Source organism: Augochlora pura, chromosome 11, assembly GCF_028453695.1.
Source record: "Augochlora pura isolate Apur16 chromosome 11, APUR_v2.2.1, whole genome shotgun sequence".
In the NCBI taxonomy this organism is placed as follows: domain Eukaryota; kingdom Metazoa; phylum Arthropoda; class Insecta; order Hymenoptera; family Halictidae; genus Augochlora; species Augochlora pura.
The window spans coordinates 2,870,753-2,887,565 of NC_135782.1; the positions used below are offsets into that span (position 1 = coordinate 2,870,753).

At 40.3% G+C, this 16,813-nt stretch overlaps 2 protein-coding genes across 4 annotated transcripts in view; one reads left to right on the plus strand and one right to left on the minus strand.

Moving 5' to 3' along the window:
• Barc (RRM1_TatSF1_like and RRM2_TatSF1_like domain-containing protein barc) overlaps positions 1-16,787 on the minus strand; it is a 54,788-nt gene extending 38,001 nt beyond the window's left edge. The window contains exons 1-4 of one of the 2 annotated variants that reach the window (XM_078195110.1): positions 16,651-16,787; positions 15,971-16,043; positions 15,041-15,393; positions 14,532-14,891 (exon numbers count right to left, since the gene is read on the minus strand). In XM_078195110.1, coding sequence (XP_078051236.1) covers positions 14,532-14,891; positions 15,041-15,337 — 657 coding nt within the window. In that variant the 5' untranslated portion in view covers positions 15,338-15,393; positions 15,971-16,043; positions 16,651-16,787. Of the gene's footprint in view, positions 1-14,531; positions 14,892-15,040; positions 15,394-15,970; positions 16,167-16,650 lie in introns of both variants that reach the window. The other variant, XM_078195109.1, reaches the window with a different exon arrangement.
• Positions 9,970-14,507, plus strand: LOC144477381 (uncharacterized). 2 transcript variants are annotated; one of them, XM_078195113.1, is made up of 5 exons: positions 9,970-9,973; positions 10,549-10,824; positions 11,176-11,406; positions 11,686-11,896; positions 12,670-14,507. In XM_078195113.1, exons 2-5 carry the CDS (start codon positions 10,551-10,553, stop codon positions 12,905-12,907), a joined length of 954 nt encoding a protein of 317 aa, XP_078051239.1. In that variant the 5' UTR covers positions 9,970-9,973; positions 10,549-10,550; the 3' UTR covers positions 12,908-14,507. The 2 variants fall into 2 exon arrangements, with proteins under 2 accessions (XP_078051239.1, XP_078051238.1); XM_078195112.1 differs by lacking the exon at positions 9,970-9,973 and adding an exon at positions 10,259-10,283.
• Positions 16,788-16,813: the final 26 nt, after the last annotated feature.

A 16,813-nucleotide genomic window follows, 5' to 3' on the forward strand; every position in this document is an offset into this window, starting at 1 on the left:
TCGCCTGCAACTCGATGTCTACAATATTATGCAAAAACAGCTGTAATTGATAAACCGATCTCTACGAGAAATAATTTTCTGCATCGGTTGCTTGGAATGGATGGTTGTTATAATAAATTATTGACAGCACGGATAGTTATTTCATCTATTGCAAGAACAATTATTATCATATTATTTCAATAGTTTCGCGATAATATATTGACGTCTTTAAATTTATTCGATTTCCTATTGCTTTAAATTCCATCGACTCAATTTTTCGGTAATAGTTGGGTCAAATTGTTTAGAACTTGTTTAATATAATAATATATGTAATATAATTTAATATAATAATTTATATAATATAGTTTAAAAAAATAAAAAAATAGAAACATGTGTCGCGCGCGCGGCGCTGTAAAAATTGCTCGACGCCGGCCGATGGAGTTACAAGATGTGCTTATCGATAGTCACGCGGCGGGTTAATTAGTACGGCAGAAGTAATGGTGACTAATGGCGGTCTAAGGAGAAACCCGGCTTGCTGATAACGCAACCGAGAGATTATTATCCTCGTACCTGAATTAGTCGAAGCGCCCCGTCAGATAATCTAGAAAGGAAACGGTGACATAAGCGGCATTATTGCCGATGGTGAAAAATCTCGCGCGACCTAAAACCTCCTGCGACGCGCGATCGTTTCATTAGCCGGACGGAATTAACAGGAAATTATTTGTGACAACAAATCTCTCGAGTAACACGTTCAACTCGATAGATTATTTATTATATCCTGCGTCGAGTTTTATGGGTTTATCTGCGCGCGGGATGCAACAGATCAAAAGCTCAATGAAAAGTAAATCAATTTTTCCGTATTATTCGTGCACGACCATCCACTGTTTTTTATATTATTAATGGAAAATACGAGTTACCGATAAATTTTAATTACTGCGAAGAAGATCTCAGAGGTTCGAGGAAATTAATATTTTTAACTAGGATGTATCTGTTACTATTTGATTGTAATTACTGGGAAAAGAGGAATTTCTGTCTTGCGGAAATTAATGTTGCTAACGAGGGAGCATTAATTACCGATAGATTGCAATTACTGAGAAAATTATTTGACGAGTTTGATCTTACATTAATCGCCAATAAATTGAAGTTACCGGTAAAAGAAAATTGATAAAATTTTATTTTGCACAAAGGCGTGGCTAAAGTCTTTACGAAGGATACCGTGATCTTGTTATTTTATTTCCGAGCAGAATAATTCTCGATCCGCAGCGACTTATGAATTAAAGTAACCAGCTGCGAGACGACTCGCAGCCGAGTTACGGCGTTCTTAACAATCATCGTGGATCCGTAACAGAATGAAAAGCGAGTGGGTCGGAATATAGTAATGTTGCGCAACGTGACATAGGCCCAATAAAAAATAAGGCCACCGCACACCTATTGAATAGCTCGAAGACCGAACCGAACAGATCGGCCATCTATTTCTGTTAGAGGGTACACGAATCTGAAGAGCAGGAGAGCAGATTACGATGCTACCGGATCCTAACCGTACGCGTCATAAAAATAGCTCTACAACGCTAGAAAGTCTTCGCACCGTGCCGCCCATTAAATTATCATGAAATTATGTAATTCACGTGGCCTCGCTATCAGCGTTTTTATCCGCCGCGTCTATGTATAGCGCGGCCGAAGAATTACAGGTGAAATCGCTTGGAAAGAAATCAACTTGAAAATAATTTATATCGGGCAGATTAAGAGCATTTAGACTGCCAAGAGGGTATTATTAATAATACCGATGAGAATTAAGAGTTCGAGTTTTAAAGAATTATGAATAATAGATAATAAAAAGGAAAAAATAGGCAAATTCGAGCCCGGACTTGGAAACATTGTTTTAATCTTATTTGTTGATAAAACAAGATAGCAACAATGAGACTCGTCACAGCTTTTCACAGAAAGATCTTATACAATCAATAAAATTGTGGAGATCAAGCTCTTGAAGGAGGAAGATACTATTTTTACATTAATTAGCACGGGAGAAATCTACAAATTTCCGCAACAACGTTGCATAACAATATCTTGCGTCACCGTTAAAGCCTCGGGGGGGAAAAAAAATCACGTTATCTCGACGGAATTCCGAAGATATATTTTAACGCAAGGCACACGTCGATAGTCGGCCGCTGTATTTCGATGGAACAACGCGCGTCGAACTTACGCCGCATCGAAATTACGATATTACAGAAACGGTGAAACAATCGCGTGCAACAAGTGCAACACGGCCAGCCTTGTACCACATGCACGCCCGGAACGTCTCTTATGAATGGCTGAAAGTAAAAATCGTGGGAAGATCGTCGACTCGTTGTTAGTCATTTATTCGGGCGGACGCGACGCGTGATTTATATGCGCGGAGCAATCGCCAGACGAAATCGCGTGAAGTAAGACGAGTCGCGTATCTCGACGCGTTCGATCGTCGATTACAGGTCATCGAAACCGGCGCGGATCAATTAAGAGAGTTAGCAAATTGCACAGCACCGCGAAAATGATTAACGTCAACATCGGATGCCAGTTGAACGCACGGAGTTAATTCGAAAGTTTGCCATTCGTGGGCGAAACGGCGACTCTTAAAGACTCGAGTACACACGATTGTTGACAGTAGATAAGAAAACAGTATCGCCGCGCGATCTTTTATAATAGCGATAAAACGTGTTCAAGGCGTTGTTATCGCAACCGGCCGAGAAATGCGAAACAATTTCGACGAAAGAACGGTGGCTTTATCATTCTCGTTTCGCGTCCGAAATTCGTTCCGTCGGCAGATAAAACGTGACGGCACGAGACAGTGTTAGAAACGTTGTAGAATAAAAAAAACATGAGCGATAAATATTGTGTAGTAGGACGATGGGCAAGTGCAATTCGTTCGATCGCGATTTGATTAAAATGATCAACTCCCCAATCCGGTGTCGGCGAAATAAATTCCCGCGGAACGGGGCTGTGCCCGCGCGGCGGAATGAACGGGACCGCGGGGAGATGAAACGTGATATCATAAGTCAGAACGTTCTAACAAACAATGAAAAATTATACGGATAAGGGGGATGAAGGATTATTCGGGCAAGAGTTCGGGAATTATACCGATGGGAATCGAAGAATTATTTGGATGAGAATTGGAGAATTATTTTGGTGGAGAATTAAAGAATTATTTTGGTGGAGAATTAAAGAATTATTTTGGTGAGAATTGGAGAATTATTTCGATGAGAATTGGAGAATTATTCGAACAAAAATTGAAGAATTATTTGACCATAAATTGAGGAATATTTGAGCGACAAAGAACTGTTCGAACAACAATGCAAAGAATTGCTCCTATAAATTGTTAAAATAATTCGAAACGAGTTATTCGACGGAACTATTCGCCAGAGTTATTCGCCAGAAAAGTGTTCGCCGGAGCAATCATTCCCGATAAAACGAAACAATTCGACTAACGGCGTGCCCCAATTAATCGGATCGTTCTGGGGATTCCGCCGCCGCGGCGAAATAAATTCCGTGGAGGCGCGGGTAAACAGCGGCGACAAAACGGAGACCGCTGGGGGGGACGAGCCGAAACGAACAGAGAAACCAAGCCGCGCGCGCTTGGCTATCCGAGCGAAATAAATAAAAGTCGTGCGCCCGAACCCTTTGAGGCGAATATTCAACAGGTAGAGGGACCCGCGTACCATCGAACCGCTGACAAGGAAAGCTCGCGGGCACGCGTGTCGCGCGGAGAAAGCAAAAATCGCTTCCGTCGCGGACCGCTGGTGTAAAAGAGCTGGAATCGTTTTCGAGCGATTCGCTGCGAGATGCTGCGAGTACGTAGGCGCGGAGAACGCAGCGTTTTGCGTCGATTATATCAGCCGCTTATTTGTCATAATATGCCCGGAGCGGAGGGACCATTTGTCGACGGCGCTCCCTCTCTCGCGCTTGAACGATGGATTTACATTGAATGTGCGTGGCCCCGTGTGCGCGCAGAAATATTAATGACACGCGTCCGACGCGCGATTCTGAATGAACGCGCGAGAAAAAAAGAAACAATAAAAACTATAGAGAACATCGGCTGCTCCGAGGTTTACGAATTTTACGATCTGTGAAAAGTACATGCATATGCATGCATGCGTGTATGTTCGCGCGTGGAAAACGTGTTTCGAATGCTGTTCGTCGAATGCAAACATTACCGAGGATTTCGGGATTCGATGGGAGTCGTTCGGAAAGTTTTTAATCCCCTCGGGTACAACTTTCTCATATTTCGAATCCGCGCGCGAATATTATCGTTCATAGCGCCCATTTTGCCGATCCGTTTGCGTACGTCACTTTCGCTTTATTGCGAAACTGCTGCTAGCGAAGCTTCTGAAATATTGCGGATGGTCATTTCGCATGATTTTACTTCGATATTTTTGGGTTCGTTTTATTGTTTTATTTAAGAGAACTTGACGATGAATAGGAATTGTAAAATATTAATTATTATTCAAATATTATCTATAGATACGTATAATTATTATTAAAATATTATCTATAGATACGTATAATTATTATTAAAATATTATCCACATATACGTACACTTATTATTAAAATATTATTCATATATGTATATTTATGACGAAAATATTATTCATATATGTATATTGATTACTAAAATATTATACGTGTAAAGCAAAATCATCTCATCGTCGAAAGTCATCGTCGTGACTTTTTTTATCATGAGAAAAATTATTATGCCGCGTACGTAAATGAATGGAAAATTATACGAAGAATGGGAATCCAAAGGCGACTATTCAATAAGAGCGTAGGATGACTTCGCGAGTTAGAAATGATTGGACACCGGGTCGTTGACGCAAAAGTTAATTGCGAGAGGTGCTGCATTTATGAAAAGTTGATATCCGAATTTGCAACTTTGACTATTCTTCGAGCATCGCCTATTGGATCGAGCCAATCGCGTTGCATCAATGAACGAATTATTCCGCGAAAGAAAATTCTGAAGCGCGTATTTCCCGTTTCGATTCACGCCGGCGCCGGTTCATGGGGGAAAATAGGTCAACATTCGAGCATGGAGAGTTGCAACCACCGGTTCGAACTCTTCGCGTATCATTTCAGTAACGATACTCTCTTTTATTTTCCAACGTAATTGGATTCTTGATTTAGAACACGGGAACATTTTCCTCCCGCAAAACCCCCCACCCCGCCCCTACTTTCCAAGATATTACAGGAAATACGACACCGACCCCTATATCCCCGGGAATATTTTCACCCCGGCGGTATGGACTGTTGCCAATCGAGCAGAATTTCTGGCAAATATTTTTTTCATCAACCCCCAGCAAAATTTGTTACGATATTTTCGCGATGGAAATTCTTTACGGAACATTTTTCTTCAAATTTCAACTGTCCTTTTATTTTAAGTTAGCATCGCTGTTATCGCAGTAAATTATTATACCATTACAGTGTTATTATACGAAATTATTTAAATCGTCAATTTTGTATTTGAATTAACACAAGTTGTAATTTTTTCGTAAAATTTATCAAGGTTGTATTTGCAGACTTTGAAATACTATTATCATATTAGAACTGCCATTTTTTTATTTTTATGGTATTTTTTACTATAACTCTTTACTACAACTTTACCAACTGTTATTTAATTCGTACAAGAAATAGTCACTAACATTTAATGTGTACCTCCGAGCAGGTGCTCTGGAACTTTGTACCGGACACCGCGTTTCCGTTTCTTTCGCTGAAGTGATGGAACCGTGATATCATAGCGACGTTGTGTAGTTCGCAGAACTGATAACAGCGTTCCGTAAATTTAAACAAGCCGACGTCGCTGGGCCCTCAGAATCGGCATCGCGGGCACTTTCAGTATTATCGGAAACGAAATGCCGACTTGTGCTAAAACTAGCTTGGCTCCGTGCTCCTCGTAACGCGACACGTAATATTATGACAAACACGTGCATCTCCCTAAGAACACGCGACTGAAACACAGCAAAATAATTCCGCGAATGCGTCTTTCTATTACAAAGACCGAACGGAGGTGAAGTTCCACGGTGTCGCGCGGGGGCAACGAAGTCGCGATGTGAAACGAACGCGGCGCGGAGATGAACTGGAGAAACCGAAATAAATATATAAAATATATAAAAAAGAAGGATAAAAAATTCTAAAATAATTTAAACAAAGTATAGAAAAAATCTAAAATAATTTAAACAAAGTATAGAAAAAATCTAAAATAATTTAAACAAAGTATAGAAGAAATCTAAAATAATTTAAACGAAGCCTAAAAGATGTATAACAAAGATCAAAGTGACCCGACTCCGACCAGAGTTGAACGCGCGTCGCCGCGAATGTTTAATGCGGACAACGGTTCGCGCGACCGCTCGCATAAATGAAAATCGACGAAATAACCGTCGAAAGTGTCCGGGGCACTTTGCTGAAACCGGGGGGCCGTTGTACAATTGTTGGAATCACAAACATTACGGGGGGTTCAAATATGCGCATCTTGCGCGGCGAACGTTGAACATGACGCGATGTAGTAATACTAACGTCGCGATGAATATTTTCCTTCATGAATAGAAAATCACGATGCAGAACGTTACGGCGGAGTCGGTTAAAATATGTACAACGGTGTATAGTTAGGGCGAGAGACAAGGCGACTGGACGATTTCGTATTTGGACTAGCGTCGTCCAGTTATATATGTACGTCGCCGATAAAAGATGGACGCGTTGCACAGATGCATAGTAGTTGGTGCGGTGTTAACTTTGTTATTAGCTATCACTAGCTAATTTTATTATTAGTTACTGCTAGGTATTTTATTATCAGTTATTCACGTTATCGTTAATTTTATCACGTTAATAATAAAGTAAAAATTGCATTCATTTTCTGTTCCTATGATTTAGAAATTCTTCAATTCTATTTTATTTTAGATTTTTAATTAGCTCTATTTACCCATTTCTATTTTATTTCCTACTTCTAATTTACCCTCTATTAATTTATTTCTATCAATGTTTCGTTGCATTCGCACATTTCCGCGGATAACGATTGCAACGTAAGGGAGTGGATACCATTAGAAGAGACGCGCGCGGGCTTACAAGTTTCTCAGATGATATCATTCACGGTCCGCGGAACGGACAACATCAAACGCATTGAACTGGGTTAGGAACCCCCTTCGCCCATACGCGGAAGTTTAATTCGCATTAACACTTGAGAACGAATGCTGCTGCGAAGGCCCACTCGAACGCCGGCCACCGACGAACCGTACACAGTGGTTGCAGACGGCCACGACGAGATCATTCCCATCTTTTATCGTTATTATTATCGCTGCTCGTTGCAATCATCGTTCCTGATCCGAGCCGCCGTTAATGCCAACCACCGCAATGGCATTTTAACGCGCGTACGATACGAAATCGATTAAATATCAATATATTCAGAGCCTGGTTTCTACCACGAGTCAATCGGCTATTAATATACAATTCAAAGATAAACATTGTAAATTAATTTTTGTAGAATCATAGACTGCTTTCTCGGGTCAACATTTTCAATGGAATAATTCGTTTGAAACATCGATTCGACACTTTTCCAACTCCAATTACGAAATCGTTTGTAAACTTTGATCGTGGTTATTATTAAAAAAAAGTTAGCGGATTTGTTGAGCTTTGATGTAAAAATCAAGCACGCGTCGTTAACTGGGCCAATTTTCATTCGCGAACAATCGCGAGGAGACGTAATGGAAACTGAACGGCGCTGGGCAGACATTTAGTCGTAATTAGCGCGAACGCGATACGCTTTATTACGATAAAAGGGATTGTTCGTTGATATAAGTGGGACTGTATAATTATTTGGATACAGTGTTAATAATGATCTCGTGTAATTTTCGTTCTAAAAGGGATGACGTGCGCAAGAGATTGAGTTTGCTACATCGTTGTATGTAATTATATCTGTAACGATATTATTCCGCGAAGCTAATAAACGCTGCAGCGTCGCTTAAAGCACCCGCGGCAGCCTTGATTAATATATATAAAACACGGTTTTCTATGAAATTAACAAATGGTACGCGCCCAGTCTTCGCGCTGAAAATGAATTGTTTTCTAGGAAAGATTTTCATGCGATTTACGGAAATAGAGATCGAGCGATGATTAAATTAAATATTAATAAATGCGTGTTCGGAATTGGATATTGATGAGTCTATGTTATAAACTAAATATTAATAAAATATGTATTGTAAATTAAATACTGATAAAACTATACCGTATAATTTAAATATTAATAAATCCATACCATAAATTAAATATTAATAAATCCATACCATAAATTAAATATTAATAAATCCATACCATAAGTCAATGCGGCAAACAAATGAAAAATATTCTTCGGCCAGCGAGAACAAGGGAGCAGAATTGTTGCTTCAACGAGAAGCTTTACGAGCAGAGTTGCACAGTTGGTGCAGTCGCAGCGAGACGGGTGGGGTAATGGGGTTGAGCTAAACCAGCGATCATACGTTTCTGTTAGGCTAGATTGTCGCACAACTATTAATAAATACCAGGCGCCATTAACCTCTTTAAACTGCCGGGCACCGCGTGCGAGAAAAATATGTGCTTTCGCACGATAATTAGGTGCCGTCATGTAAACCTCGCATGTTTCGTGTAAACCTCTCTGCGGTCGCAGCAACGCCTGTTGTAATACAAGCATATTTTAATACTCGTAACTTAAATCTGGCGAACAGATATCATATTTCGCGGGTTTATCAGTTAATACGCGATTAATTCGATATGATTATACTACACGAAATATAGAAATAATTTTACTGAAAGAATATATATATAGCAATTAATACGAAATTATTGGAATACAAGAAATATAGAAATAATTTTACTGAAAGAATATATATAGGATGTTCTATGTGTTCGTATAGTACACACTATGAAGTGACGTATGTTCCGCTTTGAAAACTGCTGAAGACGCAACGAAGTTCATAAAGAAAATCGGATTAAGCCAAGCGCTGCAGTGATCAAGCTCAAGATCAACTCCATCCTTCTTATTAGCACGGCTGTGCGCGTTTTTAATCCACTTGGCACCGACTTAATCACGGAAAACCAGTAATTCTTATCAAAAACGTAGCGATTTAATACTTTGACTGACATTATCGAGTCGACTCAAACTTACTTATTTCTTCAAATTTATTTTATTATACTTATCGAATTTAAAGGTATTTTATAGAAGCTTATAGTCAGTATTAAATATAATTCACGTCTTTACTGCATTACAAGGGCTGATAATTAGTATATTAAATAGAATTAATATTTGTGCGACCTTTCTAGTAGACTATAGCAGATAGTCAATATATCAACCCTTTGTGACTCTGAGGGATCACTAAAATTGTTACACGTTCCAGAATAATTTTTATATTATGGAAAAATTATATTATAGAATTATAATTATTTTGCCATCCCCACGACAACATACTAATTCAAAATTGACACCTAAACAACATAATAAAATCCTACAAAAGAATTCTCGCTCTGCGCCCCCTCCGTTAGTCTCTCGTTCCACAAAGCATTGTCATCGATAGACCGCCGGTTGAACGGACTTCTTCCACACGCATAATACGACCATTTGCAACTGTTCATCCGTAAAGCGCGCACGGTTGCATAATCTTTCTATTGCGTTCAAGGACAAGAGACATAGATAAACGATCCGCGCCGCGCTCAACTATTCGCGATTCGATATATTGCTCGATCCGCGGTCGATTGTCGCCGTAAAAGGAGACCGACAGGACCGAAAGAAATAATCGTATGCAAGAGAATCATTCGTAACGCTGAAGCACTTGTTGCAGCCGGCTTCGAAGTTGACGCGTGACGCAACAGATTTCTTGCGGACGGTTCACGGTGTTCGCCGAACGACGGAATCGGCTTGGTCGCATCCATTATGCACCGCGACGTAAACCGTGCAAATACTATCTTGGTGGCACGCGGTCATAACTTCTGACCTTTTTCCCGGAGTTCAAGGTGATGGTTTTCTTTTCGTTTTTTTCTTTTTTTTTTATGGTCGAAGCGAGAACGTAAGGAAGAAGCCGAGTAAAAGCCGCGGGGATAAAAATGTTCTTAACGACGGCGGGGGACGAGAATCGAGAATAGACTCCGCTGAATGCATCGTTTGGAGAGACGCGGTTAACTGGACACGGAATTACTCGTTTTACCTGCTCGGTTTAATAATATCCTTTAAAAATAGAACAGCGCGTGTCTACGGTTCATTATACTTTACAATGCGCAACGCCTCGCGGTGTATTGTGCTCGCTGGTAAATGCTGATCGCATCGGTAACTAGATCGATCAAATTATCAGATAAATATTAATTTATCATTGTCAGTATTCCGTCTAATAAACGGTGGACTGTATCGTTAATTTATCTTTTATTCTATTATTAAGCTATTCTTCGTTGTCTCTCGTTTGAAAATAATTTTAAGCTGTCTATCGAAATTAATAATTCCTCTTCTATCGTAAAAGCTTTCTTGTCCAATGGTATTTCCCTTCGTTTCAGTTAAATACAAAAATTAGTACAAATTACGCGATATTTTTTTCCAGGCATGTCGGCGTACGTGGCGGAGTCCTACAATGTCAGTATTAACCAGCCGATCGCGAACCATCTTGGAAACGGCCGGCGGAACGAGCACGTGAGACGATTCGCCTGTCCGATCGGGTTCTTCCGATTGAAAAGATACTGCTATTATTTAAGCGCGGGAACGGCGCCCTGGAAGGAGGCCCACTTTCATTGCAAAGATAGAAACGCCACTCTAGCGATCCTCGACAGACGCGGCAAAGATAGGATGCTGAGAGAGTATTTGATGGGTGACCAATTCAGTGAGTAACGTATCATAGAATTTGCCAAATTCGAGGAAAATCCTGGCTACGCAATATTAACGGAAAAATTCATCAAATAATCGTAATACATAATTAATATGCAAAATAAGCAGAAACGTAAGCAAATGAAATCGATATGTATTCATATTTCTGCATATTCTGCTTACTGATTCCGCCCGAAGATCGGCGGCTTGATTATAACAGCAGCTCGAACGAGGAACCATCTTTCGGATATCGAGAACCGTGAACGAAAATTATTCGGAAACCAGTCTCGTCCGAACTGCCTCGATAATTTCAGCATTAAAATGCGAGGATGAATTATTATTGAGACATTTCGATATTCATTTCCAGCGAAACTCGAGAGATGGATCGGCGGCATGTACAACTGGCAGAAGATGACGTGGGAGTGGGGCGTGACCGGCGACAAGATGGACTTCCAAAATTTCGGCAGACCGCAGTCGGGCCAGTCGAAATACGAGTGGCATTGCACGACGATCGATCCGAACTTGAAATACAGATGGAGTCCGCGAAGTTGCGTCCAACCGAAGCACTACGTTTGCGAAGTGCCGGCCGGCCGCGTAGGTAAGACGCGATACAACTTCTCCGATACACTCCGTCATGCGAGCCGAGCGTAGTGAACTGAACTTTAGAAGAACCGATACGAAACGATATCATCCTGTGCATGGAAAGCAATCGCGAGAGATAACGGATGGGAAAAGCCCCGCGATTCCCCGTTTTTCCCCGCCTCGCGATTTCAGCTTTTTCCGCCACGCGATTCCGTCTCCCCGTCTTGCGTTTCGAGCGCGCGCGCAAAAAAAAAGGGTTACGGAGCGTAACAGGAAGCATTTGTTTACGAAACAGCCAGAAGACGCAAGAAGACGGTGGACCCGTTCGCGCCGCAATTCCAAAGACTAAAGCCGCGGAAGAAGGGCAAGAAGTACTCGAAGGATACGCAGAAGCCGCAAAAGGGCAAGCGTAAACAGCGGTCCGGCTGGAAGAGAAATTGGGCGGAACAGGACGCGAACAACTATTGGGCCCACGGTGTTAATTTCGGCTCGAGGCCGCCATCCAAGTAAGCCTTCTTCTTTTTCTTGCACTCTCCCGAATAAATCGGGCGTGCGCGGCGCCCGCAAAAACTTGTCGAAACGTCCGAGAATTTTGTTTAATTTCATCGGATTCGTAAACGCGTTTCTCGAGAAATTTCATGATTTCGCTAAAGTTATTATTAAATTCTAGTTACATTAGATTATTAGTAATATTAAAATTATTATTAAATTCTAGTTTTATTTTAAATAATATTGCAACTTTGAGATTGCTAAAATTCAAAAAATGAATATAGACAGACCATTGAATATATTGAATATAAAAGCTTCTGCCATCCAAAGGAGAACTTTTCAACGCGGCCTGCTTTCGCTTTAATTATTCAGGGGACATAAAGATCGAGCCTCAAAGGTTTTAAAAATCGAAAGAAGCATTGTTAAAACATCGTTTGAAGTATTAAAAGCACGCCACGAAAGATCAAATAGAATATTCTAAAAATAAATTGGAACATCCGAAATCTTCGTCCGAGTGCCATGGTATCTATAAGAAAACTTTCTAAATTCGCTTGCAACAAGAATTGCGCAACAGCGGAACGCAGGGTTGCGCTTAAAGTTGGAAATGTCAGGGATCACTTGAATAATTGGTGCAAGGAAGCTGCGGCTGGACCATGGAGCGTGCTTCCTTGCGTCTCGCGATGCTCCAAGACAGTTCAAGAGATAATGCTTTGTCTATATTTAATCGAGGCCAGACCCGGTCGCGACAGGTCCGCCATTTTAACAATAATATTTCCTGTTCGTCCTCCAGGAACCGAGTGCCGTACCCGAAGGTGCGAATACGGCACAATCCCAACCGAACGCAGCCGAATTATTCCGCGCCGACGGTGGCGCAGATCCAGCCGCGAGGTCAACCAGGCTACGGCGCGTTCCTCGGCGACGGGCCGAGCAACGGTCCGCAGAGCCTGACGGACCTGAGCAAGGTCATTTTCCAGAACCGAGGGAAAATCAATGATCTGGCGAGCGAAGAAGTGCTGCTGAAGCCTTGAACGAGCAGCGTCGCTTCGCCACGCAACACCTCTCCGCCGTTCCTTATCCGACGAACTCTCCGCGTCCCGATTCGTTAGACGACACGCTTCTCTCTCCGTTTACTATTGATACCTTACACCGTGACGAATTGCGTCCTAGCCGCTTCTTCCACTGTCCGAAACCCGCACTCGCGAATGCTTCGCGCGGTGGCGTTCCGTCGGATAAAGAACGGAGAACCGTTCGAGGTCCTGTGAATAGTGGAACGCGTTCCAGCTGTACGGATGCCATGTTAGATGACAATGAAGCCGAGCACAGACTGACATAATTTATTCATTTAATATCTCTGCGAAACAGTCTCTCATGTTCCTTTCTCTCCGAATAGGCGTTAGATTCTCGACGGTCGCTGTCTAGATAGTAATCGTTACCTCAGATCTGTAGATTAATGACCTTAACGTCGATGTACGGAAGCAAACGGACCCCATTCAGGGATTCGTTGATTTCACGAATTAGGTATTTTTACGGATCATTATCGTATGCATGCGAACGACTTCGTGTTTTCAACGAGATTGTATTGTTCAATGATTTTGCCGCGATAGAGACGTTTGCGGGAAGAACCGATTTATACAGTTCCAGAAGCGAACACACGGTTGAAGTATTATATGTATATTGAACACACGTTGTATAATTGTCGACGACACGTTTTGGAAATCGGTTATCGTTCTGTGACACGTTCTAGGTCGATCTAAACGTCTTCAGCGTTCGTAATGCGAAAATGATTGTCTCGCGTTAAATAAATGTTTAGAATAACGATGTAATCATTGTAATGTATTATGTAAACCAGATAATCGGCTTGCTTAAACATCAATTATCGTGTTTCGAGTATACTTGTACTTCCATATTACCTTGGCGAATTACTGTAATATTACGTACTTCAAACGCAATCTGGTACGTGCGCGCCGATTGCATTCAATTATTGCTCCGAGATTCCGGGATAAAGTAGCCGAACCTTCTCACTTTTAATATGCGACGACAGTATCGTCGATCGGACAACGTGAATATATTTTTACGTTCTATATGTTTCGTTAGTCGTATTGCCGTAGGTAAGTATGATAGGATAAAGCTTTTTTTCACCGCTAAAATATTTTACGTGATAAGTTAACGATACTCTAATTTGAATTGTAAGCTTAATACCGTCTTGTAATAATAGAGGCTCCACCCACTACTGAAGCATAATGTAACAACTAATATTATTATTATAATTATTGTCATTATTATTACCATTAACATTATCATTATTCAGCGACACTATTTAAAATAGGCGAATTTATTGTACGCTATTATTAACGAGCTATTTTGCACTGTTTTCTTTGTAAATACTACGAACGTCGACTACTATTTTCTGTATTTGAAACAATGTATATTATAACAATGAAGAATTCTGTGTCATCCTATTGTTCTGATCAAATTCGAATCTGCTGTACACCAATTATAGAAACATATATCGCAACACGTATATGTTGTAGGTGCACGAATAAGTAATCCACTATTTCATTTGTTCCCATAAAGAAGTAGTGGATTTCTTAATGTACCTGATAAATGAATGAATAAATAAATAAATATATGAATAAGTAAGTAATTACTCACTTTTATGTAGATACACAGAGCGTCGCCCTTGGGCTGTCCGTTCGAATCTTTGTACAACTTGATTCTGTTCTTCCCTTTCTCATCCCGTGCAATGAGGCCGCATTTGTTGAAGAGCTCCGTGAGCTCCTCCATGGTGATGTCCAACGGAAGACCGGATACGTAGATGGCCGTGTTGTGTGCTTCGTCCACCTCGAACCAGGCTGGCGGCTCCTGTGCTTTTCTTTTAGCTTCAAGTTTCTTCTTCTCTTTCTCAGCTTTAGCCGATTGTTCAGGCTGTTCTGTAGAAGGTGTTGACGCGGCCCCGCTTGGTTCCGTGAAGCCGTAGCTCATTTGATACCTGGCCATGAAGTCATCATCCACCTGTAATTATATCATTTATATTAATACTCGTTATGGAAAGTGCTCTTAAAATTGAAAGACTCTGCTCTTATTGCTTATAGCGGATGAAATAAAGAAGAAAGATTTGCAAAAAGTTGAAGCTAGATATAGATATTGAGAACACACCTCACCTTTGGGAACCAAGCATTTTTCTCTTTGTCCCAGAAATATACACTGCCATCGTTCGGATCTGTATACGTGTGGGTATCATTTTCGAATCCAAATACTCCCTCTTTCGTCTTGGCTGTATCAGCTTCGGAGTCTTCAGTGGTTGTTTCCGATGTCTCTTTCACTACCCATTCATTTTTCTCTTGATCAAACCTGTACACCACATTAGTAGCAGGATCCTTGTACGTGTAAGTCTTCCCATCAAACTTATAATGTTTCATAGGGTCATCCGCTTTCTCAGATTCTTGACAGTCAGCCATTCCAATTGTTAATAATGTTGCATTTAAAAAATAGTACTATACAGTCTCTGTGACACCTGTTGAACATCCAAGTAAAACAAGTTTGTTAATATAAATTGGAAATAAATTTCAAATTTATACCAATTGCACAGTTATTTAGCCGTGTTAGTGTGTAATATACGAAATACACGCAATAACTATATTTCAGGCTACAGTAATTAATTTTTCTTGCGACAAACAATGTTCGAAATATATTGTTAAACTGTCAAAAATCTAACCTATCGATATTGTTATAAATCGTAATAAAGCTTGTAAAATAAAGTTAATTTTATGTGTTGTACAATCCAGAATGGTAACCTACAAGTGCAATATTAATTACACTTTATATAATCGACGATATCTAACAAAAATGGTACAATATCAACCAATGATACCACTGTGTAGGTTATGTCTAGTACACTGGTAAATAAACTGCATACGGATACGATTTTTCTATTTCTTAACTTCACTTATTTCTGTCGAGTATTTAACTCGCAAAGCTGGGCGTTGCTTGGAACGTAATTGTGTATACTTTAAGTAAATAAATGTTATCTTTTCAGATTATAGGTTAGATATATATTATATACGAGAAAACAACGTTATCGGTGCACTTACCATTCAATACTTTCTGGATCGTTGAATACGTTGCCAACCCACTTAGCGATACAATTTGTTCACACAAATTTGACTTATACAAAGAAAAATTATTATGCATTTACAAAACTTGACAGCATTACCGTTATAAACACGCTTTCGCACGCGTTTGCGATGCCAATGCGCTCTGGATAATTTTCTAGAACCTCTTTTACTTCTGCGCCGGTAAAGAATCCATTAATCAATATTTCTTTCATTTGTATAGAACTCATATTTTCATTTTATTAACAAAAATTTATTTTGAAATCGCAGTAGAAAAGAAAAGAAATATTGTAAATGATTACTACAATATTTACTATTACAATAGCAAAATTAATCATAATTGCTTCAGTAAATCATCGAAGCATAAAATTAATATTATTTTCAATTCTATTTTCGATATTTATTATTAATTTATACACATATTTCGCAGCATAATTCTTGCTTTTAATTAATTTACTTCGCCGACATCCTAACTTCGAGAAGACTAGAGAAAATTATGAACACCAACTCGAGGCTTCTACTATTATCAGCAAATTGCCTCGCCGAAACCATAAATTATTGAACAAAGCATAACTTCGATTCAATTTACAGTATTCATCGACCGTCGCCTAGAATCGCGGCTGCGAAATCAATTGGTAAGAGATAATAACTGTCCCTACTCCTATTTCGGTCCCATAAACAACGCACTATGCAGCTCGTCCCGTTGAATATTGGATGACAACCCGGAAGTCGCGGCACGCGACGGAACGCACCCGGCGGCAGACAAGCGATGCATTGTTTTTAATTTTCACGCGGGACACATGCCGAGCGGCGAACGATCGC